Source organism: Lissotriton vulgaris, chromosome 10 (genome assembly GCF_964263255.1).
Source record: "Lissotriton vulgaris chromosome 10, aLisVul1.2, whole genome shotgun sequence".
Taxonomy (NCBI): domain Eukaryota; kingdom Metazoa; phylum Chordata; class Amphibia; order Caudata; family Salamandridae; genus Lissotriton; species Lissotriton vulgaris.
Window position 1 is genome coordinate 1,138,060,035 of NC_141698.1, and position 26,154 is coordinate 1,138,086,188.

The 26,154-nt window shown below is 43.6% G+C and overlaps 1 protein-coding gene across 2 annotated transcripts in view; it reads right to left on the reverse strand.

Moving 5' to 3' along the window:
* Positions 1-26,154, reverse strand: part of F8 (coagulation factor VIII) — a 424,604-nt gene that overhangs the window by 174,186 nt on the left and 224,264 nt on the right. For both annotated transcript variants that reach the window (XM_086942238.1, XM_086942237.1), the window contains exons 7-8: positions 25,518-25,739; positions 16,564-16,849 (exon numbers count right to left, since the gene is read on the reverse strand). In XM_086942238.1, coding sequence (XP_086798364.1) covers positions 16,564-16,849; positions 25,518-25,739 — 508 coding nt within the window. The remainder of the gene's footprint in view (positions 1-16,563; positions 16,850-25,517; positions 25,740-26,154) is intronic.

The following is a 26,154-nucleotide window of genomic DNA, read 5'->3' on the forward strand; positions in this document are numbered from 1 at the left end:
ATCTCTCCGTGAATTCTTGGTAATTGGAGCATCTCTCTGTGAATTCTTGGTAATTGGAGAATCTCTCAGTGAATTCTTGGTTATTGGAGCATCTCTCTGTGAATTCTTGGTAATTGGAGCATCTCTCCATGAATTCTTGGTAATTGGAGCATCTCTCCGTGAATTCTTGGTAATTTGAGCATCTCTCCGTGAATTCTTGGTAATTGGAGAGTATCTCTATTAAATCTTTTAAGGATTTCATCGGTAATTGGAGCATCTCTCCATGAATTCTTGGTAATTGGAGCATCTCTCTGTGAATTCTTGGTAATTAGAGCATCTCTCTGTGAATTCTTGGTAATTGGAGCATCTCTCCATGAATTCTTGGTAATTGGAGCATCTCTCAGTGAATTCTTGGTAATTGGAGCATCTCTCCGTGAATTCTTCGTAATTGGAGCATCTCTGTGTGAATTCTTGGTAATTGGAGCATCTCTCCGTGAATTCTTGGTAATTGGAGCATCTCTCCGTGAATTCTTGGTAATTGGAGCATCTCTCTGTGAATTCTTGGTAATTGGAGAATCTCTCTATTAAATCTTTTAAGGATTTCATTGGTAATTGGAGCATCTCTCCGTGAATTCTTGGTAATTGGAGCATCTCTCTGTGAATTCTTGGTAATTGGAGCACCTCTCCTTGAATTCTTGGTAATTGGAGCATCTCTCCATGAATTCTTGGTTATTGGAGCATCTCTCCGTGAATTCTTGGTTATTGGAGCATCTCTCTGTGAATTCTTGGTAATTGAAGCATCTCTCCGTGAATTCTTGGTAATTGGAGCATCTCTCAGTGAATTCTTGGTTATTGGAGCATCTCTCCGTGAATTCTTGGTAATTGGAGCATCTCTCCGTGAATTCTTGGTAATTGGAGAATATCTCTATTAAATCTTTTAAGGATTTCATCGGTAATTGGAGCATCTCTCCTTGAATTATTGGTAATTGGAGCATCTCTCTGTGAATTCTTGGTAATTAGAGCATCTTTCCGTGAATTCTTGGTAATTGGAGCATCTCTCTGTGAATTCTTGGTAATTGGAGCATCTCTCTGTGAATTCCTGGTAATTGGAGCCTCTCTCTGTGAATTCTTGGTAATTGGAGAAACTCTCTATTAAATCTTTTAAGGATTTCATTGGTAATTGGAGCATCTCTCCGTGAATTCTTGGTAATTGGAGCATCTCTCTGTGAATTCTTGGTAATTGGAGCATCTCTCCGTGAATTCTTGGTAATTGGAGCATCTCTTTGTGAATTCTTGGTAATTGGAGCATCTCTTTGTGAATTCTTGGTAATTGGAGCATCTCTCTGTGAATTCTTGGTAATTTGAGCATCTCTCCGTGAATTCTTGGAAATTGGAGCATCTCTCCATGAATTCTTGGTAATTGGAGCATCTCTCTGTGAATTCTTGGTAAGTGGAGTATCTCTCTGGTACATCTTTCAAGAATTAATCTGCTAACTGGATCATTTCTCAATTAATTCTTCAAAGATTCTTTGAGTAATTAGAGTATCTCTCTATTTATTCTTGTGAGGATTCTTCTCGTAACTGGAGTATCTCTGTTAAGTGTTTTAAGGATTCATGTGGTAACTGGAGCATCTCTCCATTAATTCTTCCAAGGATTCATTGGGTCAACTTGTTCCTTCTTCTGTTCAGGATGACTCTGTTGAACACTTTGCCTGGAGTTGTTAGAAGAGTAATCCCTCCGTAGTTCAATGACTCAGGTCACTTTTCTTGGGGATCCTGAGGAAATATCCCTCCTTACAGTCTGATGGCGCCTTTTCCTCTTACCAGTTCCTTCCAAGCTGTAGCATCCCAACAGCTATCTCTGGTCCTAACATGAGTGTGACCGAGGACCGAGATTGCTTTGGAATGTGGAAATCTGTTATTGGTACTGTACAGTTCCATTTGGGACAGTTGACTTTGGTTTCCTGGCTGGGTGGTCATTTTCTCCTGCAACTCCTGTACGATTAAACATTTCATGATTTATGATGAGTATTCCTGTCTTCGGTTCCTGTGGGATAATACACTTTCTTTTGGCGACAATCCTGGAGCTGCCGGCACACTATCATACCCCGTGCATATTTGCGTGATATTCTAACTGCAAATACTTTTCACGTCAAGACTTCAGATATGGATTACCTTGCTCCAGGTTGTCTCTGTCGCGGCCCCATTGCTGTGTGAGTTGTAGTTATTTGCTGCTGCCTTGTTACCTCTCCGGACCATAGTAGTCACACCGAGACTCTTTGCGTTCCATAAAGATAGGCCATACTGCCATTTTGTCAGTCTTCAACCTACTGTGACATCAGCCACTGCACATCTTCACCGTGTACTCTACCAACCACTGTGATGACGTATATTCCACGTTTTCTTCGCCAGTCTCATGGTTTCACTTTATCCATGGTTACAAGCCTTGTTTGCCTAACGCACACAGCTACAGTTTACTTTGCTGTTGTGCACAGCTTAATTTGACTTAATGTGCAAAGCTTCAAATTTAATTCACTGATGCGTACAGATATATTTAACGTTGTTAGTGCACACTGCTACAGTTTTACTTTGCTGATGTACACAGCTTAATTTTTCTTAATTTGCTGATGCACACAGATATACTTAACATCGCTAATGCACTCAGAGTTTTCTTGCTTATTGCTACATTGGATTTGCTTTTCAGCAAATCATTTGTGTTGGCTGCACTATATTCTACCACCTATTGCATGTGAGTAACCCGTTTTGCTTCATTTTACTCAAAGATGTGCTCAGCTAATTCAGATTTGTTTTAGCGGTTTTTGTTGCTGCTTCCATGGTGTGCATGTTCATTCGCCCTTCTTTTTACCAACGCCGAAGTGCACAGCTTTATGACTGATTACTAAAGGTGCACACTGTGATACAGAATTCATTGCTCATGCACATTGTGTTTCGCTTCATTGAGTTACCAAAACTTTTAATTACGTCCATTTTTACTGTATGCCATTATACAGTCTGTAAATCCTACTCCTTCATTTTTAGAAGCTCCAGGCGATCCACCTTTTTGTTGGACAAATAGTTATGACGCTTTTGAAACATACTTAGGGGCCATTGGATACTCAAGATTTTGGACAGAAAGAAAAAAAACATTTTATTACATTCTTTGGGTTTTGAAGGTCATGCCATTCTCAAGCATTTGCCTAACATTGAAGGTTCTAAGGAGAAACTAATGGACAATTACACACAATGTGTTAAAAAATTGGAAAAGCGGTTGGATTTGCAACCCAGCATAGTGGTCTTAAGGCACAAATTTCTCATGAGAAAACAAATGTCTGGAGAAAAAGTGTTTATGTTTATATTTCTGCGTTAAGGAGATTGGTTGCTGAATCTAGTTTCAGAACTTTACAGATCAGTTTGTTAGAGATCAATTCCTTTGTCATCGTTCGAACAAGTCTATTCAGAAAAAATTGTTGTAATTTGCTAAACCATCTCTTGAAGAGACACTTCTCATTGCTAAAAACATAGAGACTTTCGTGAATATTCGTGAAGGAGTAGGAAGAGAAGAAAACTGAAAATGTATACATAGTTAAACAAAAATTTAGAGTCGCCAAAAATGTTCAAAGTAGAGATAATTCTAAATCTGACAAGTTTTTTAAACAAAGCAATGTGTGTTTTAGATGTGGTAATTTGACACATTTTAGAAGTCGTAAGTCATGTCCAGCAAGAATGTCACATGCAATCTTTGCAACAAAGTAGGTCATTTTGCAAAGGTATGTCAGAGTCATGTAAAAATGAGCAATAGAAAAACCTATGCTGTTGCCAATTTAGGAGAAGAAATTCCTGAATGTTGTCTGGATAAATTACAAGAAGATTTACAAGACATGGTATCAGTTGTAGGCGAGAAGGTTGTCCATCAGGAGATCCTTACCACTTTGTGGATCCCTATGCCTATATATTGATAGGGGATACATCTGTTAAGCTTCTTGCAGATTCAGGAGCACATATAACCATGTTCTCTCAAGAACTGTTCAACAAGTTGTGGCTGGGAAGGACACTTGAGCCTCCTGACCGAGTGCCAGTATGTTACGAAGGACGCCGCATAGATCTTGGTGTTTTTTTTAAAGATGTGTTAATCATCAAGGAGAGGAAGATTTTTGGGAAGGTGTATGTGGCTGTTAAAGGTTTACATATCCTAGGTTGGTTTCATCTTGGTCTTTTTAGAATGATTTTAAAGCCTGGTACCAGTGAACAGGTGTCTATTGTAGACGTAGATATTTCTTCTGATGACTACTCTATTGTTTTTAATCTGCATACTAAATTTCCTAACATTTTTTCTGATTAAATTGGGCGCATCCAAGGTTTTCAACACAGGATCAAAGTGAAGGAGGGGTAATCCCCAGTGAAGCATAAGCTACACAGTGTTCCTTTTTCTGTCAGTGATGACTTAGATAAAGAATTAATGAGATTATGCGATTCTGGTATCATCGAACCTATTTAATTGTCCCTGTGATCGTCTCCACTAGTGGTTGCTCATAAGAAAAATGGAGATCTGAGAGTCTGTGTGGATTTACGCAACCTGCATAGGGATATTTGGGTTGTTTCACATACACTCCCCAAAATTTCGGATTTGTTGGCTTTTGTATCTGGTGCTAATTGTTTTAGTAAGCTGGATCTTGCATCAGCCTATCATCAAGTTGTGTTGGATCCTAGTTCCAGACATAACACAGCTTTTGTTTCACCAATGGGTACTTTTAAATTTTGTAGGATGCCGTTCGGTCATGCCTAGGCGGCTTATGCTTTCCAGAGAATTATGTATCAATTATTCAGAGGTTTGGATGGAGTGGTTGTCTTTCAAGACGATGTGTTAGTCTAGAGGTAAAACCAAGACGGAACATTTGTTAATATTAGAACGTGTCCTGTCTATCTAGCAAGATATAGGCATTGTGCTTAAGTTGGACAGGTGTGAATTTGTGAAAAACAGAGTTGAATACTTGGGACATGTCATCTCTGGTTGAGCCATTCAACCCAGACCTGGTCTTGTTAATGCTATAATGTGCCAATGCTATTCTTGTTTTGTTGCACACCATTAACCAATTACTAAATAAAATGTTGATTTTGTGTGGAATGGGTCATGTTGCAATGCTCTTGAGTGAATTAAAAAACAGTTAGCTGGTTCCAGAGTGTTGAAACTATTTGATTCCAGTTTATCATGTTGCATTACGGTTGATTCATGTGGATAAGGTTGGGGGCTATACTTAATAGTATAGGACAGTTGAACACACTGTTGTACATCTTGATTATTGAGGGATGTTGAAATGCAATATTCCACTATTGAAAAAGAACTGTTGGCATGTTGGTGATCTATACAAAAATTCAAACCATATGTTTGGGGCACAAAATGTACAGTCAAAACAGATCACAGACCGCTTGTAGCCATTCTGTCTGGTGTAACAATTATGGAACAAACGCCTAGAATTTTGATATTGGCTTCCAAGTTGTTGCAATATAATTTCGACATTGTTCATATCAAAGGAGGCATGAATGTGTGTGCAGATTTTTTAGCATGCTTTCCCATTTCAGAGGATGACCTGGATGGTGTAGATGACACTGAAGAGAATTTTTTTATTGCCTCATTAGATTTGGAAGGTATCTGTGCTGTAACTGAATGTGAATAGAGAGATGAAATGGTTCTGGATGAAGTCATGAAAGTCATCATGTATTGTGTGTCACAAGGGTGGCCTAAAGAAAAATCACTTTTTACTGCCTATCGCACTTTTTGGAAAATGGCAGATGAATAATCCAATGATGATGGATTCCTTCTTAGGAACAATAAGTTAGTGCACCCTGCTGGTTTGAGATATTAGCTCATCAAAATGGCACATTAAATCATATGGGAGTCACTTTTACAAAAAAACGTTTAAGACAGACTTTGTGGTGGCCCTTGATGCATACTGAAGTTGAATCATATGTGGGCAATTGTTTATTATGCATGTCTTCAGAGAAGAATCTGAGTGTCAGAAACGCAACCTCTGACTCCAATTTAATTCCCCGACAGACTTGGGAAAAGATAGGAGAGGATCTTGTTGGGTCTTTTAACCCCTTCGATGCTTAGGACGTCAAAAAAGTGGCGATAGGTTCGATGGTCCATTTGTGGTGGACAAAGTGTGTGTTAACACTGTGAGGATGAATGGTTTTTGCCGGTGGAATAATGGACATGTGGTTAAATCTGTTTATGGTTCCGTTCACACAGTGGAGTTGAAAGGTACCAGTTGTCCTGATCAGGTAACCAACTTCGCAAGTGACTCTATTGCAAAAGGTTCTATGGAAGCAAGGAAATCAAAGTGCGAAGCTGGGATTGTACTGCGAAGGAGTGAGCGTTGTTCAAGGTTGCCCGTTAGGTTCAGGCAACGATAGTGTTTTCGGTTTTTGATTTCCACGTTTTGTATTGTTTTTTCTCTGTATACAGTGTTTGCATATTCTTACTGCATGTGCCTATTTTAATTTTTTTTGTATTTAAAGTTCTAATGACTTTGTTTTCTTTTGTCATTTTTAGGAAAGCAAAAGGTATATGTAGCATCCCAACAGCAATCTCTTGTCCTAACATGAGCATGAGCAAGGACCAAGATTGCTGTTGGAAGTGGAATTCTGTTATTGTTGGCACTTTACCGTTCCATTTGGGACGGTTGACTTTGGTTTCTTGGCTGGGTGGTTGTTTTCCACGGCAGCTCCTGTACGATTAAACGTTTCATGATTTACGACGAGTATTCCTGTCATCTCTTCCTATGGAATACTGTAGAAACATTGTGTGCTTTGAAGAACTGCTGAACCATCCTGTGCTGTAGTCTCCACCGGACATACAGCTAGCTGACAAGGACTTGCCATTCAGCTGCAGCAGCCCAACCAAGGAAGAATTACGGCAAGCCATCTAACACCTGAAAAATGGGAAGGCAGCAGGACTCAACATCATTCCTGCAGAGTCAGGTTGACATTGAAACATCAGTCAATACGCTCTACCCGATGTTTGAAGGATATATGAAGAGGAAAATGTGCCATCAGCCTGGTAGGACTGATATCTCATCAGGATCCCCAAGAAAAGTGATCTGATTAACTATGCAAACTATAGAAGGATAAAGCTTCTATCAACCCCAGGCTGAGTGTTTAATAGAGTCGTCCTAAACAGAATTCAAAAACAAGATGACTCGCCGTTACGAGATCAGCAAGCTGGCTTACGCAAAGACAGATTCTGCAGACTAGATTGCAACACTGCGCATTGACAGTTAATGAAATGGAACTCCATCTGCTATGTCAACTTAATCTATGATAAGAAGGCATTCAACAGTGTGGACAGAGAGACCCTGTGGAAACTCCTCCACCACCACGGTGTGCCAGATAAACTCGTAATAAACTTCAGGAACTCTTACGAGGTGATGATCTGCAAGATAGGCCAATGAGGACAACTCACTGAAGCTTTCCAAATGAGGACTGGTGTCTGCCAGGATTGTCTGCTCTCACCTTTTCTTTTCCTGTTGGCCATAGACTAGATCATGAAGACATCCACAGCAAGGAGAAGAAATGAGATCCAGTGGACACCTTGGACGCTGCTCTGTGACCTGGACTTTGTAGAATACCTGTCTCCTCTCTCATAACCTACTGCAGATGCAAGAGAAGACTGACAATGTGGAAGCCACAGCAGCACAACTTGGTCTTAAAATCCACAGGGGAGAAAACAAGATCCTGAAGGCTAATGTGGCCAGCACAACTGCAGTCACTCTTGCAGGCAATGCACTGGAAGAAGTTGAGGCCTTCACCTATCTGGGCAGTGTCATAGACACTCTAATAAAAGAGAGAGGGACCCCAAAACCAAAGGGATAGGGTTCCACAGTTGACGCAAGTCAAGAATTAATTCCCTTTGGGCGAATTAACGTTAATACATAAGTACTTACAGACATATAATAAACTTACCAATACCAAACAGATAACAAGGAAGCAATGAAAACAGGTGATAAATTCAATACACGTGAAAACACTATGGTAAAATAAAGTATTCAAACAATTTATTAGCATACATTACATTTGTTAAAAATTGGGAAACACATACAGGACGGAACAATAATCAATAAAATCAACATTCCAATAAAAAGGAGCTACAGGGAGAAAGGACTAAACTCAAACAAAAACAGTAATTTTGAATTTTCCTTAGTTTCTATTCCCAGATTTACTCATTGAGCATCGACGCGTTTCGGCGGTATAATCAATCTAAAACCGCCTTCATCAGGACAATTTGTACAAATGTTTCCCAATACTTCTGAAAATTAAATAAGATCGGTCTTAGTCATAGATTATAAACACAACAGATCATATTCAATAAGAGCAGGTTAAAACAACATCCTTAAAAAACATAATGTATATATTCTACTCAATTTGTGAACACACATGAACATTGCTTCCAATCTACAAAACATACAACATATATCAAATACATATAGGGCTGACCAATTAGTGGCCAAAAACATATAAGTTCATTTCGTCACATAGTTAATATTTCTCATGTTTAGCTATATCATACAAGGCCTCTATAATATTGCCTAGCTAAAGGCCAGGAACATATGACCAGGCATCACATCATGCTAAAGAATTAAATTATCAAGTATACTAGTTCTAGAACCGAGGTGGCAATACGGAGAGTCATGATATGTCACCTACCTCAGGTAAGCAAAGGGTCTGTCAGTGTATATTAAGGGGTATACTGCCTCCTTATCGTTTATTGGAGATATTCGTCCAGCGAATTATCTTCTTGATATACACAGAATTCCTAATTGTGACATGAATAAACATCACATTTAGTGATTGTGAAGGCCAATGTATCCTTTCAAAGCAACGTTATTAGATCATGGTCTATCTAGGTATCATGTGTCTTATATGCCCAAAACATGTCAAGATCTATACATACAGAAAATGGATCCTCCCGCTAAGGTATTGATAGACCTAAAACAGCGAGCCTAGCCCTACTGATAACATATCCTGTCTTACAGATTTCTCAGCGGTATTATGTTGTACTGAAGCGTTAATGTCAAACATTTTTCACGACATAAATTGCATGATTAATCAAAGACCGCGTAGTAGTACAACTATATCTACTCTTGGCGTACCAGTAAGAATATGAACAGAGATAACAAGACGAAGAAGGAGCCTTATTGGGTTAAACAAGGATAGTCATATACATAGACATGAGTGTGGCTTTCCACCTTTTACTTACTAGAATAAAATGATGACGGGATCTTTGTCATAGTTTCACTATTAGTGACGCATCCAGCATAATGGCTGGGAACTGTAAATAAAGGACATGCCATTAATGGCTTAATCGAAACAAGACATAGCCCTTTAACAATAATACAAATCTCTAATCATACTCACAAAAAAGTTAAAATCACTGCGTTCAACACACGCGGTAGTTCAGTTCTCAATACCGACTCCCACCTATGAATAGAGCGGTTTACGATGTATGAAGGGTTCAGGGTTCCATAAAGATACCCACGACACGAGGTGATTTCCTCCGTGTTAACCCTGTATTTTAAAAGACAATAAACAGACACAAACTGTGTCAAAAGCGTGCCCCACTCGTAACAACGCGTTTTGGCAAAATACAACCCATATCGTTCCTTTACCTCTTTTATTAACTCACGAACGTCCCGCGTGGATGTCTGCTCGTCCTACCGGCTAGCAGCGACTGAGAAGTCCGCGCTGATATATATACACTGAACAAGATTGTCAGTGGACGTCTTTAATGACGAACGCGGAAGTAATGGTTACCGAAGAAAGACTACCCGAGGTGCCTGCCGCGTTTATGACACCCGAAGGAAATTGTATAGGCAATATATTGTCCTAATGTCGATGGAATAGAATTGTAAAAAACGCTATATTAAAGAAATAGTACTGCACACCAATAGATTTTATGTGTAGCAGTATAAATACCGGTCGAACTAACAGATCTAATAGACCTCGTATTTTCGAGCGTCAGTCTTGGTTAAACTTTGCTTGGGGAATGTCGATATTCTTGCTGGTAGTTTAACCAAGTTTAACCAAGACTGGTAGTCTTTCTTCGGTATCCATTACTTCCGCGTTCGTCATTAAAGACGTCCACTGACAATCTTGTTCAGTGTATATATATCAGCGCGGACTTCTCAGTCGCTGCTAGCCTGTAGGACGAGCAGACATCCACGCGGGACGTTCGTGAGTTAATAAAAGAGGTAAAGGAACGATATGGGTTGTATTTTGCCAAAACGCGTTGTTACGAGTGGGGCACGCTTTTGACACAGTTTGTGTCTGTTTATTGTCTTTTAAAATACAGGGTTAACACGGAGGAAATCACCTCGTGTCGTGGGTATCTTTATGGAACCCTGAACCCTTCATACATCGTAAACCGCTCTATTCATAGGTGGGAGTCGGTATGGAGAACTGAACTACCGCGTGTGTTGAACGCAGTGATTTTAACTTTTTTGTGAGTATGATTAGAGATTTGTATTATTGTTAAAGGGCTATGTCTTGTTTCGACTAAGCCATTAATGGCATGTCCTTTATTTACAGTTCCCAGCCATTATGCTGGATGCGTCACTAATAGTGAAACTATGACAAAGATCCCGTCATCATTTTATTCTAGTAAGTAAAAGGTGGAAAGCCACACTCATGTCTATGTATATGACTATCCTTGTTTGACCCAATAAGGCTCCTTCTTCGTCTTGTTATCTCTGTTCATATTCTTACTAGTACGCCAAGAGTAGATATAGTTGTACTACTACGCGGTCTTTGATTAATCATGCAATTTATGTCGTGAAAAATGTTTGACATTAACGCTTCAGTACAACATAATACCGCTGAAAATCTGTAAGACAGGATATGTTATCAGTAGGGCTAGGCTCGCTGTTTTAGGTCTGTCAATACCTTAGCGGGAGGATCCATTTTCTGTATGTATAGATCTTGACATGTTTTGGGCATATAAGACACATGATACCTAGATAGACCATGATCTAATAACGTTGCTTTGAAAGGATACATTGGCCTTCACAATCACTAAATGTGATGTTTATTCATGTCACAATTAGGAATTCTGTGTATATCAAGAAGATAATTCGCTGGACGAATATCTCCAATAAACGATAAGGAGGCAGTATACCCCTTAATATACACTGACAGACCCTTTGCTTACCTGAGGTAGGTGACATATCATGACTCTCCGTATTGCCACCTCGGTTCTAGAACTGGTATACTTGATAATTTAATTCTTTAGCATGATGTGATGCTTGGTCATATGTTCCTTGCCTTTAGCTAGGCAATATTATAGAGGCCTTGTATGATATAGCTAAACATGAGAAATATTAACTATGTGACGAAATGAACTTATATGTTTTTGGCCACTAATTGGTCAGCCCTATATGTATTTGATATATGTTGTATGTTTTGTAGATTGGAAGCAATGTTCATGTGTGTTCACAAATTGAGTAGAATATATACATTATGTTTTTTAAGGATGTGGTTTTAACCTGCTCTTATTGAATATGATCTGTTGTGTTTATAATCTATGACTAAGACCGATCTTATTTAATTTTCAGAAGTATTGGGAAACATTTGTACAAATTGTCCTGATGAAGGCGGTTTTAGATTGATTATACCGCCGAAACGCGTCGATGCTCAAGGAGTAAATCTGGGAATAGAAACTAAGGAAAATTCAAAATTACTGTTTTTGTTTGAGTTTAGTCCTTTCTCCCTGTAGCTCCTTTTTATTGGAATGTTGATTTTATTGATTATTGTTCCGTCCTGTATGTGTTTCCCAATTTTTAACAAATGTAATGTATGCTAATAAATTGTTTGAATACTTTATTTTACCATAGTGTTTTCACGTGTATTGAATTTATCACCTGTTTTCATTGCTTCCTTGTTATCTGTTTGGTATTGGTAAGTTTATTATATGTCTGTAAGTACTTATGTATTAATGTTAATTCGCCCAAAGGGAATTAATTCTTGACCAGTGTCATAGACAAGCAGGGCGGCACATATCCCAAGGTTAAGGCAAGAATAAGCAAAGCACGGGCTGCCTTCGTTTAGATAAAGACGATTTAGAGCTCCAAGGACCTAAGTGACCACCAACAACAAAGACCAGACCTTCATCAACACCTGTCTGAGGAAAATCCTCCAAATCCACTTGCCAAACACCATTTTATTTTATTTGTAGGTCTCCCGGAGGAGTATCTCTGCGCCTGTGACCTAGAGAGCGCTTTCAACAAGTCCAAAGGAAATGATTTATGACTGAAACAGAAAGGTCTTTAGTTGTTTCCTAAAACTCAGATGTGCTGTGCATTTCCTGAGTAGCAGGGGTAATCCATTCCATAAGGTGGGACCGGCTACGGACAAAGCCCTACCGCCCTGCCTTACTTTCTTGGCAACTGGCACTGTTAGGAGCAGCTGGTTACTGGACCTAAGGGATTGCATCGGAGTGCAAGGTATAAATTTGTCTGTCCAGTATGCTGGCCCTAATCCATGTAATCTTATGGATAAGGCAGCAGATCCTAAATATCACCCTTTTCTAGACAGGAAGCCAGTGTAATTTATCCAAGAGTGCGACCTATGGTAGCAGACTTTCCAACCACTGCTTGTGAAGAAATCATGAAAAGATGCTGGCGTTGGAGAGGTCACACCCTCCTCAAGCCCGTATCAAACACCACCAGGCAAACCCTGACCTGGAACCCTCAAAGATAAAGGAAAAGAGGAAGGCAAAGAAACACCTGATGCTGAGGCTTCAAGGCTGACTGCAAGGAGATAGGGTACACCTGGAGTCAGGCTGAAAAGAAAAGCCCAGGACAGAGATGGCTGGAGAGTCCTGGGTGATGGACTATACTCCAGAATGTGAGGTAGGCATTAGTAAGTAATTCATCAGGTAATTGGATTATCTCTCCATTATTTCTGTCAGGGATTCATACCTAATTGGAGTATCTTTTGGTTAATTCTTTCAAAGATTCATCTGGTAACTGGAGTATGTCTCTGGTAATTTTTTCACTGATTCATCTGTTAATTGGGGTAGCTTTCTGTAAAATCAAATTCATCTGGTAATTGGAGTATCTTTCCGTTAATTTTTCCAATAATTCATCGGGTAATTGGACTATGCCTGGCAATTGCTTCAGAGATTCATCAGGTAATCGAAGTACCTCTCTGTTAATTCTTTCAATGATTCATCTGGTAACTGGAGTATGCCTCCTTTAATTCTTCCAGCCATTCATCTGGTAATTGGAGTATGCCTACTTTCATTCTTCCAGCCATTCATCTGGTAATTGGAGTATGCCTCCTTTAATTCTTCCAGCCATTCATTTGGTAATTGGAGTATGCCTCCTTTAATTCTTCCAGCCATTCATCTGGTAATTGGAGAATGCCTCCTTTAATTCTTCCAGCCATTCATCTGGTAATTGGAGTATGCCTCCTTTAATTCTTCCAGCCATTCATCTGGGCTCTTCCAGCCATTCATCTGGTAATTGGAGTATGCCTCCTTTAATTCTTCCAGCCATTCATCTGGTAATTGGAGTATGCCTACTTTCATTCTTCCAACCATTCATCTGGTAATTGGAGTATGCCTCCTTTAATTCTTCCAGCCATTCATCTGGTAATTGGAGTATGCCTCCTTTAATTCTTCCAGCCATTCATCTGGTAATTGGAGTATGGTCCTTTCATTCTTCCAGCCATTCATCTGGAAATTGGAGTATGCCTCCTTTAATTCTTCCAGCCATTCATCTGGTAATTGGAGTATGCCTACTTTCATTCTTCCAGCCATTCATCTGGTAATTGGAGTATGCCTCCTTTAATTCTTCCAGCCATTCATCTGGTAATTGGAGTATGCCTCCTTTAATTCTTCCAGCCATTCATCTGGTAATTGGAGTATGCCTCCTTTAATTCTTCCAGCCATTCATCTGGTAATTGGAGTATGCCTACTTTCATTCTTCCAACCATTCATCTGGTAATTGGAGTATGCCTCCTTTAATTCTTCCAGCCATTCATCTGGTAATTGGAGTATGCCTACTTTCATTCTTCCAGCCATTCATCTGGTAACTGGAGTATGCCTCCTTTAATTCTTCCAGCCATTCATCTGGTAACTGGAGTATGCCTACTTTCATTCTTCCAACCATTCATCTGGTAACTGGAGTATGCCTCCTTTAATTCTTCCAGCCATTCATCTGGTAACTGGAGTATGCCTACTTTCATTCTTCCAGCCATTCATCTGGTAATTGGAGTATGCCTCCTTTCATTCTTCCAGCCATTCATCTGGTAACTGGAGTATGCCTCCTTTCATTCTTCCAACCATTCATCTGGTAACTGGAGTATGCCTCCTTTCATTCTTCCAGCCATTCATCTGGTAATTGGAGTATGCCTCCTTTCATTCTTCCAGCCATTCATCTGGTAACTGGAGTATGCCTCCTTTCATTCTTCCAGCCATTCATCTGGTAATTGGAGTATGTCTGTTATTTGTTCCAAGGATTCATCTGGTAATTAGAGTATCTTTGCTAATTCTTTCAAGGATTCATTTGTTAAGTGCTTCTAACCGCAATTAATTTGTAATCCGCTCACATGACTTTTTGAGCACCAAACTGAAAGGTTTTATTGCCATCCACAAACAACAGATCCCTACAACAGAATCGGAAACCACCTCAATGCAGCCCCAGCTGGTGCCGACCTCTCAGAGAATCTGTAACCACCAACGAGGAACTAAAGGAGAGTTGACGTTCGCCAATACATCCTCCCCATCATAGACACACACAAGACAAGAGGTAGATAGAACCAAAGACGGCTTGTCTGTGCCACGTAATCCTGCAACACCCTCCTGATGGACATGGTCCCTCATCCCCTGTTGGTGGCACGCTTCATCAACACGGACGGTCCACATTTGAGGCACTTACTTGCTCGAGTGGTCTTGGCCTGTTCTGAAGAGAATCTCCATGGTGGTTGACTTTTTTAAAGTCATAAACTTAGAATAGGTGTAAAATAGGCAGTGTTATGGGAGGTTCATCGAAGGGGTCAGTGGGTATGTCAGGAACACCAACAATAACTCTGTGTGTGTGCATCATCCCTCCCAATGGATTGTCTCATCTGAGCTGCACAACCATCTTTAAAACATTGGAGAAAGCATTTAATTAGGAAGGAATATTGGGGCCTATTTACAAGGCCCTTGCGCCGCCCGTACGTCACTTTTTCCCATATTAAAAGTGACGCACCGGTGACGGAAGAGGCTTGTAAATAACCCCAATTATTTTTGGAGTGGGAGAGAGGGCAAGGGCTTACTGAATGTGGAACAAACATTTGCAATGCAATAGGTCTTGCATTGGTTACAGTTTGAGCTATTTGTGTTGCAAATGAAAAAGTTAGTTCATTTTTGTTTTCCCAAAAATATCCTAGAAGTAGTATGAGTAACAAAATTAATTTTATGAAGCAAGGAAAGGGAGCAATGTACCACAGGCTTTCAATGGGTGTCCCTGTGGAGTTGTAAAGGGACCTCTATTGGCCACATAAGGTTCTGCACCCTTAATGCAATTATAAAGAGAAACATTGCAGCTGAACCGATGTTTCCACTTGTTTTTATTGGAAGTGAGATTTTTGTTAGTTTGCTTTTTAAAAATGCCACATTGTTGTTGATTTAGCCAACAGCTTAAAAGCTTAAATCTGTGTAAGAACACATGTAAGAGGGACAGTCCTCATGGGAGGATACAAAATTTGACAAGGAGGGTTTACTAAGTGTATTCACCTATGAAAAGCCATCATTTCTAAAGGACAGCAACAGGAACCAATGAAAAAGCTGGGCGTTTTCTTAAGCCCATATCCTAGATACAGCATATCTTGAAGAGACCGCACAAGCGCTGCCTAGGCGAGACCAAAAGCGAGACAGCGCAAGCGTGCCTACGTGAGACCTTTCAATGATCAAAAAGACAAAACATTTCTAATCCACTCAAAATTCAATTTTGTCAAGTACCTGTAGGCAAATAACAACTACAAGAAAGATTAAGGAGTAAAAATAGCTGAGAAGAGGTGCAACAAGTCATTTGATCTAAACCTCAGCGTTGTCTGCCAATTTTCATAGGTAAAGAGAGAGCGGAAACATGTGTTTGACCGGAAACCTGTTGTTTTTGTAAATTTCTCCAAATACTCCTGTAATCCTAAACAAACAGCACATCTACAACATGCGCTCTTTCCAGTGCTGGTTCAATAACAATCACAGAATCTCTGCTCTGCCTTTCATCAGCCTGTTCTGTAGGAAGCCTGCATATCCCCCGTCACACACCTCCATCACTGCTACCTCTCACCTGCCCTCGACCCTTGATCTGGTGTCACCCCCTCCGGTACTACCTAACCCAGAGGCATCTCCCCACCACCCTCTCTCCACTTGTCGCCAGATATGGATGGGTGGCCTTGGCGCACCCCAATCTCTAGAGCGCCCACACAGATGCTGCCTTGCTGTCACCTGCCTTGTCTGTTGTCATCCTGTCTGATACCACCTAACCCAGAGGCATCTCCCCACCACCCTCTCTCCACTTCTCACAGACGCCGCCTGGCTGTCACCTGTCCATGTCGGTGGGGGTGGTCGGCGCGTACTCCCAGTCCACCTCCTCCACAGCGATGAAGCGCGTCCACGTCACCGGCCTCAGCTTGGCGTGAGAGCGGACCGGCATGTGTAGGGCAGGCTCCGCTTCATCCATCTGGAAAGTATTGAAGTCATCAAAATTGTACTCCTCCTCTTCGTCGTCCTCCATATCCACCTCCTCCTCTTCGTCGCCAGTGGACTTCCTCAGCTGCATGTTGGGCTCCTTGGGGCACTCGGCCACGTGGACGATGGCGGCCATTCCACCTGTGTACAAACAGAAGGGGTAGGAAGGGAAGGGTCAGAAGATCAGGCTGGGGAAACTGGGAGAACACCTACAAAACAAGTACTTTACAAGCCACCACCACCTTTCACTCAATTACATTATATTTTCAAACATGCAAATCTATGATGAAAATAAAAAAATAAAGTCTGATCTATTCAGGTTACGTTTTTCAAATGTCCTCTCTTTGCACTCAACTTCTAATATTTCCATAATGTTTTACACTTAACTTCTAATATTTCCATAATGTTTTACACTTAACTTCTAATATTTCCATAATGTTTTACACTTAACTTCTAATATTTCCATAACTTTCTCTTAATGTGTATTTCTTCTCTCATTTTCTTCTCTGTTCTAGATCCTTTTTGCTCTTTTTTCCTTTCTTTTTAATTATAAAGCATACTCTTATTTCAATTAATATATCAAAGCTCTACTATTTATAATTCCATGTTCTTGTGTCTCTGTTCCACTCGCTGCCATAGTGTTTCTTTATTTCAATCATAAGTGAATGAGGTAAAACAAACATATGTCCCTGTTAAGGACAGGTGTGTCTCTTCTTATGCTTACATATGTCTGTTCCTCTGGCTTTCATCAACCCTCTTTACTGGCATGGTAGCCCCTTTTAAATCCTATCCAGACTTCTGCTGCTGTACATGTGCCTCTGTATATATGAAAGAGCGAGTGAGCTCTTAACCGTTTCCCTCAGTCAGTCTACCTGTGTCTGCTGCTGACAGCTCTCTGCTCACTCCCCCCACACCTTCAAGGTGGGACCGTCCATGACGCGTGAAGCCCTGGTCCTTGTGAGCATCTGAAGGGATTAGGTCTGCTTCTCCTGCTCAATGGACACAGAGCCTGCATGTCTGAGTCTGTTGGAAGGTGGTGTAACTACTTTCTCAAGACTTCAGACTCCCGCAGCTGTGTGACTGCTGTCAGTCTCGTGACGTCATCCCCACTGGAGTCCTCTAGGCCGAAGCCTACACGTTTCTGGCATGTCTCGCTGGTCCAGTTAATGCTCATCTGGGGTGCTGGGAGCCCCCTTATCACCCACTGCTGGGACTCACAGTTAGATTCCTCTTTTGTCAATAAACATTGTCAGGCTTCTAGTTGGCATGTGGGCAGATCTGGTTTCACAGCAGGGTACCCCACTTTGACGTGTTCATAGCAATACCCCACCCCCTCTGGGCGTATGTATAGATACTTACGTATATGGAGGTCAGCACGTTACTGGTGTTTTTGAATAAAGTTGAATCTCACGAGCATTGATGAGAGTATCCTGGGAATCCTGCGTGTGCCTACGTCAAGTAATCCAGTGTCTGTTCACCATCGGGAGACGTGAACATTACAAGGGGCAACCAAGGTGGGATAAATGCTCATCCAGAGTGGGGGAATGCACCAAGATGTCATCACTGACATTGAATATGCCATCAAGGCTGGAAAAGACCACCCTGACTGTGTCCTGAAAAACCTCTGCAGCACTGGAGATAACACAACTCCAACGTTTATACCTCCGTAGTCCCACATGATTAGAAAATGTAGTGATCACATGGGATGCAGGATCGAGCATCAACTGAGGATAGCCGGCATGTAAATCCATCTTTGAAAACCAGGGTGACCCACTGACCTCAACCACGATGTCATCTACTGTCAGGGGAGGTGCCTTTCCCTTTTGATGGCAAGATTAGGCAAACGCATATCCGCACAGATGCGGACCTCACCTGGCTGCTTTGGTTGCCGAGCCACCACAATTGGAGACACCTAGGGATTCGGACCATCCACCCTCTCAATAATCCCCGCCTGCTCAAGCTTGGCCAGTTCCTCCTCCACCTTCGGTAAAAGATGGTATGCCACCTGTCTGTGTCCTAAAGCCACAGGCCGGATCAAATCATCAATATGAAGCTTTATTGAACGATCCTTCAAACAGCCGAAGCCCTTAAACAACGATGCAAACTGCGTCATCAGGTCTTCTACCTTCCCTTAATGCACACTGAGGGTGACGGAAACCAGCTAAAGTACTTCCGCTGTCCGACAACCCAGCAGCATACCTTGACCCCCTTTGGAGACATATATCCTGGTCGTCGTTGAATGTGAACCATGCACCTCTTCAGCAGTAAACCCTCCGGCCAACTGAAGAGGATCAGAGGACCCATAGGTATATGCCTTGGTAGTAGTAGGGCTCAAAACCGGTGGAACAGGCAACATGACCATCATTGACTGGGCCATGATGCTCATAGAGGCCCCAGTGTCAATCAGGGCCCGCACCGGGTTGCCCCCCACCATCACACTGCACCTCGGGATAAATTTTCGCAGGTAACCCCCTGGTTGCAGGCATGGATGACATGAACCGCTCCCTCCACAATGTCGTCGTCCATGTCCCCATCCTCATTTGAACATTCACCAGCAGACACCTGATTCAATGGTGCAGGACGAGGATACCTTGTCATCGGGGCAGAGCAACAGAGCTTCGGAAAATGATTCAATTTATTACAGTTCAAGCATCTTTTCCCAGATGCAGGAAATGGACCGTTATGAGAAAACAGCCCTCCACATCCGTAACAGGTTCTGGGTTCCAACAACGATTTACTCCTCTGTTCCCTCCTTTCTGGGACCGTAGCTCCCACAGCATTAACTGGCTCCACCTTCACTACGTGTTGCAGTGCCGCTCCATATGGGCCGCCCTTACCCTCGACAGTTCCTTAGACCTGCCCCTGGTCAGCACATCCGCCATCAACATGCCCGGGACCTGCAGGATAGCCTCACGTAATTTATCAGAGGAGAAACCGTGTATAAATTGAGCCCGAATCTCATCTGCAGCATCAGGCAACGTGCTTTATAGTGGCCAAGTCTCTCCAACAGGCATAAAATATGTCAACAGATTCATCCGGCATTTGCCTGGCTTGCCCCAGCAAAAATTGCTCATAATCGGGATACGCAAGCTGTTCAAAATGGGCTGTAGGTGCTTGCTACAAAGTACCATAGGTCCATAAGTGTGCTGCGGGCCCCCTTCAGCCCCTGACCTATCCAAATGGTGAATAGCGGGTCCCCCCAGAAACAAAAGCATAAGACGCCGTTGATCCTCATCTAGGGCATTGGCACCCACTCCTTCTACCTCGCAGCCTGAGCAGAAGGAGGGCCATCAAGCAGAAATGGCTCCACCAGGGAATAGCTGACAAAGTGACAAAACAGGGAGCCATAGCAAGCAGAACCTGCAACCCAAACTCCCCCAAGTCCTGGTCACTCCATACTAGTACTGTCCCGGGAACACTGCACAACCGCAGATGAGGGGGCACCAAAGAGAAAAAAAAACAGTGACAAACTTGCCTGACTTCCTCCAGCAAAGGCTAGCACCAACACATCCACTCCTGCCAACTCCAAAAAGCCAGGCGAAGGCAGCGCTGCTCCACGCACCAGGAACAGGCAAGGCAAGAAGTCCCAGGTCACGCCGGAGCACAAGCAGATGGCTCTGCCCAGCCGGAACTGCTCACTTGCAGCCTACCAAAGTCCGAGTACTCTAGATCCAGTTTCTGATGATGATTTTGAGGAACTTGAAGATGTTGGGTCACCTGGTCGAAGTCTGTCTCTGTCAGGACAGGATGTTACCTGTTAGACCTCGCACCATTGGCGTGGGTCTCCCTTCCATTTTTGCTGTTGCCTCATGTATTTTTGTTGGTGTTAGATGCTTTGGGCACTGTGCTACTGCTATCCAGTGCCACGGTACAAGTGCTCCCTATTGTAAATTTATGTATTAATCAGTGGTTCCATGTTTGGCTATTTGGTTTACTTGTCAGACCCTAGTCTAGTGCATTGAGTGTGCCCAGGGCATGTAAATCCAAATGCTGCTAGTGGGCCTGCAGCACTGGTTGTGCCACCCACAGAAGCAACCTTGTAAAATGTGTCTAAGGTCTGCCATTGCAGAGCCTGCGTGCAGTCTGGTACTGTCATGCTGACTGGGCAAGTGCACCCACTTCCCAGTCCCTAAACCTTCCCTTTTCTTCGTATTAGTCACCCCTAACGTAGGCCCAAGGGCAGGGTGTATTGTAAGTGTAAGGTAGGACAAGCCCTGATGTGTGTGGCATGTCCTAATAGTGAATTACAGCCATTTCCGTTTTTCACTATTGCAAGGCTACCGGTTCTCCGTTGGCCAGAATGGGCTGTTAGAGTTGTTACATTTTATAATCCTAGCAGGCTCAGAGATTATGGTGGAAATTCGAGTTTAGTATGCATGAACTCAGAATAATAAAATACATCTTTTAGTGAAGTTTATTTTAATATTCTGTGTTTGCAAATACCACTTTTAGAAAGTAGGTATTTGCTTGTCTAACTATTCAAACCTACCTCTGCTAGCGTGTGTATTCCTATGTCTGGTTTAATGAAGTGTCAGGGCTGGGGAATTCCAGGAGACAGGCTGAGTCACCCAGTGGTGAATAGAGAGATTTGCATCTTGATGGGAGGGAGGAGTGCACCTGAACCTTGAATAGGGCTGTGCCTGCCTTCCACAATGCAGGCTCCACCCCCTGATGTCTCTGCCCTGCACACTGAAAGAAGAAGAAGGAGTCCTGTCAACAAAGTGCTCCAGGACTGTACTTGCCTTCCACAATGCTGGCTCCCCCTCCTGTGGGGCGTCTGATGTGCATGCACTGCACTGTGAAAGGAAAGGAGAAGTCTGGTAAACAGAGTGCTTCAGAACTGGTTTGGACTGAGCAAAGAACCTCTCCCCTCAGAGAACAAAGGATTTTGGGGTATAAATATTGGGACTCTGCTCCCATGAAATTAGATCATGTTGGACTACAAGAAGAAACCTTTACTGAGGAGAGGAACCTGAAGAAACTGAGGAGAGACTATTCCCAAGCTGAAGTGCTGCTTGGGGGATTGGCCTGCAGTGGTTGCCTTACTGCCAAAGGAAGGAGAAAGGAACTTTGTGTACTTTGCTTTCAACGTGTGAAGGATCTTCAAGGGCTTGGAAAAGAGCTTGCCTCCTGCTGAAGTCTCAGAGACAACAGACTTCAACCCCCAGCTCTCCAGAGTTCTTTCGGAAGTGCCTGCTAATGTTTTTGGCCTTCTAAAGAACTGCGTGTCACCAGAAACTGGAAGCGCGACCCAACGAGAAGAATTGTGTCGCCGTCGCTGTGCCTGCCGTCACAACTCCGGCGAAGGGGGGTGTCGCTGCTGAAACTGTCGCACTGCACCGCATCGGAGAGAGGCGTGCCACAATGAAGAGGAAGCATGTCAGCGTCGCTGCTGCTGCCGTCAAAACTCCGAAGGAGGGTGTCATCGCTGGAGCTGTCGCACTGCACTGCATCAGGAGAAGAATCTCGCAACATGGTCAGAGCGTGTCGCTGTCGCTGTGCCTGCCGTCGCAACTCCAAAGAAGGAGGGTGTTGCTGCTGGAACTGTCGCATTGCACCACATCGACCAAGAGCACCTCACATCCCCAAGAACCGCACCGCCGTCGGAGCTGCTGATGTCGCATCTTGGATGTCGCCGCTGTAGTTGTCGCATCGAGCAGAAGCTTCCCGCATCCTGGGAGAAAAGCGTCGCCGCTGGAGCTGTTGCCGTCGCATCGTAAGGGTGTCGCCGCTGCAGTCCATGCATCGAACCAAAGACTTCTCGCATCCCCGAGAAGCATGCCACATCTGGAAGATCTTCACATCTTTATTTCTTCGCACCTGAACTTTTCCGCATTTCCCATCACTGTGACATTGCTTGTCGTGGAAGAGCAACGCAACTTAAGGTACATTGACGCAGAGTGTCGCATCTAAGAACTGAACTGAACTAAGCTTAAATCTACCATCTAAAAGTAATCATAGTGTGTATTTTTGTTGTTTATGGTCTTGTGGTAACTCTATATAAAGTATCTTTATTTTTTATATAAAACCTGTGTGGTGTCCATTTGTAGTGTTGTCACTGGGTTACTGTATGTGGTCACAACTGCTTAACTTACCACGCCTCTGAAGTAAAGCCATGCTGCTCGTGCCAAGCTACCAAGGGGGTGAGCAGGGGTTATTTTAGGAGTGCACCCCCTTACCCTGACTAGAGGCAAGGGTCCCTATATGTCACAAGTACCTACCTGTGCCAACTAGAGACGCCCAAATCTAACATTGCCCAATCACCGACGAGGTTGCCAAGTGTGCTGCTGCCTGAATGTGACAAGTTGCCCCTCTCTGATGTAACCCAGGGGCCTGAGGTTGGCTAGCGGGCTCTGAGAGGTACCTGCGTTGGTTTTGCACCGCCAGATCTACTAGGTTGAAGGACTATGTAACATATTGAACTGTTTAATTTTCAGTCGACAATTTTTGCCTGTATTTTTGTGTTTTGTTTTGAGCACGATATTGGTTCAATTTTGTATTTTGTATTTTTGTTTTGCAGGTGGTGGACGAGTGTGATGTGTTCATGGTAATTCCCCACCCCCTCTGGGGGTGTGTTTAGATAGTGAAGTCTATGGAGGTCAGCACATTACGGGTGTTTTTGAATAAAGTGGTTCTGGAATCTCACAAGCATTGAGAAGAGTATCCTGAGAATCCTGTGTCTGCCTGCATCAAGTAATCCAGTTTCTGTCTGTTCATGATCGGGAGATGTGAACATAACACTCACCACACATAGAGGTCTCTGTGTCTCCATCTTCCATAGCAGACAGCAGAGCTCAAGATCGAGGAATAGTGTGGCACATCGAGAAGCGCGGTTGAGGACCACGTAACAACAAAGATTGGAATAGCGGGAGACCACTGTCTTGGCGGTGAAGTGCACTCCAGCAGGAGGGAGTGTGTTGTGGTCCGGCCCGGCTCGCCCGACGTGTGGTCTCGGGTCCACTGATGTGCTCCGCCATGCCCAGTAACCGGTGGTCTGGAGACTGCCGGGCATCATCTGTTGTGGGCTGTCTAGGTGGGCAGCCAGGATGCCAGGGATGACTGGTTAATGCTGGAGAACACGGTCTTGATGATAAGGCGCGCTCTGGCGAGAGGGCTATGTGTTTATGTTTATGTTTTTGCAAAGTGGATAGCTGGCCAGGGGTTTTCCAGCGCTGGTTGGGAGTGTTGACAACAGGTGCACTCTGCAGCCTGCCCCTGTGCACAGCCGGGCATAGCTGACTGGTAGGTCGAGAGAAGACTGCCACTGATCTTGTGGCGTGTGGCCCCTGCCGGTGCCCCGCTGTGCCCAACCGACTGGTAGTCGGGAGACTACAGCAACCGACATGGAAACACCAGCCCGGCACCAACAGTGAGATCCGTGGTCTCCTCTGACTTTGACATCCCCCAGATCGTCAAACTCACCCGCTCCCCCCAGTCTTGACCCCCAGTCCGTGTGCTGGTTCGATCAACAAAAGGGAACTCCCGTCCCCCCATTGACACCCTCCAGGCAACTGGGGATCCCTGCTGCTGCCTTGGAGATGTCTCGGTGCTGGAGGAGACAGCCACATCATCCGCATGCTAAGTGTGTTGTGCCCTACAAAAACAGCTCCCCACCATCTCCACAGCTCTTGATATAGAACTTGCTACTGTTTGGGCATACTTCCACCCCGAGAGTAGCTTGTTCTGTTATGTCATCACTGTTAGGCTATCATGTTATATCACGCCTATGTTCAGGCCAAATATCCCCATGGAGGTCCTCACGTAGGACCCTGGAGGAGTGGCGGCGCCCCGTTAGTCCTACGGGCGGTTGCGGACCCGAGCAACCGGGTGTTGGGGGCGTGAGTAAGGGGGGTGGACTGGCGGTCCACCGGTGGGAGGGGTTACCCTCTCTCCCAAAATTGGTAAGCACCAATTGCCTATGTCCACGGTGCAATTTGGCTAATCAGGCGGGCAGGAGGCAGAGGGGCTGCCTGCCATTGGATCACCCGTAAAATAACCCACCATGTTTGGCATATTTGTTATGCAAATAAACCTGCAGCAATTTTCTCCACAAACAATGTGTTGCGTGGTTTATTTACTGATGATATTGATGTATGTGGGATGGGGAGTGTTGCTGATATTGGCACTATACTCTTTTCATCTCTCCGTGAGCCCATCCTGCCGGCTGATGGCAGGGGCAGGGCTAGCGTCTCTGGACCTTGAATGCTTTTTGGACATACACACTGACCAACCTGTCTATCATAATGTTATGCTAAGTAAAATACGTTTGCTATTTCTATACTCTTTGCGCTCACTTCCTGCCAAAACTTTGTGGTTACTTCCTGACAATATTGACAGATTATATCTATGCTGTTAGTTTAAATTCCACATCTCTCATACATACCATTAAATGCTTTCTTGTTGTGTTTTGATGCATTTTAAAAAAAAACCCTCATTGGCTCCCATTCCATACTTTTCCAGGAGACTCCCAGCAGATTTCCCATTGGCTGGAAGGTTCTGTTACTCTCCCTGGGTCCAGCACTGAACCCTCGTCGAATGGCATCTTCTGCTCTCATTGACCTGCATCTCGGGGCGCATCATCAGCACCCCAGTGGATGGGTTTCTCTATTCTCCGACACGTTTCCACTACTTCTCCATAGGTTGGCAACTACTCATGTTTTCCTGGACACTTGACTGCTCTCCCATTGGCTGATATCCTACCATTCTCTTCTGCTCTAATCCTAGATTGACTGACCCCTTTCTTTCTCCTTCTCTGCTGGCACCTGTCTATGCTCTTCTCTGACCCCCACATCCCTTCCACGAGTCCTACCTTGCAGGTGTGATGGGATCTGGCAGGACATCCAGTAGCTGCCCGTTGGGCCCGGCATCATCACGGCAGTCAGGAAGGTGGCCGGGGAGATCTCCAGGGAGGTGTGTCGGTGGTTCCTCACCAGGAAGGTGTGGCCGTCTAGAAAGATGGAGTGCACCTCCGGTGTGGTGCCCATGCTGATCACGTGCCAGTGGACGGTCTTAGTCTGGCAAACCTTCAGCTCTGTGTGTGGAAGTATAGAACAGGTAAGAATGTACACACTACCCCCTACACACCTGCCTGCAGGAGTTATGAGGGCCAATGTCGTTCACCAGATATTGGCTACGTGGGCAGCAGCAAAACCCTTGTCAGCAGGCACTGGGAAGCCCCTAGGATCCTAGCAGACATCTGTCCACAAAATGTGCATGTCATTAACAGGAGATAAATTCAAGTACCATAAATCTGGGTATCTTGAAAACCTGGCATGGATGTGTCAGGCACGCTGTCATGTGTCATAAAAATCCTAATCTACACAATAAGTACATGGGCATCTCTACAAAGCTTAAAAACTAGTCCTCATTATGCCTCTGATGGGTGGCAAATTGATTTAAAACCATGATGGAAAGGAAACATAAGCACAAATGAAAGGAAATTTACT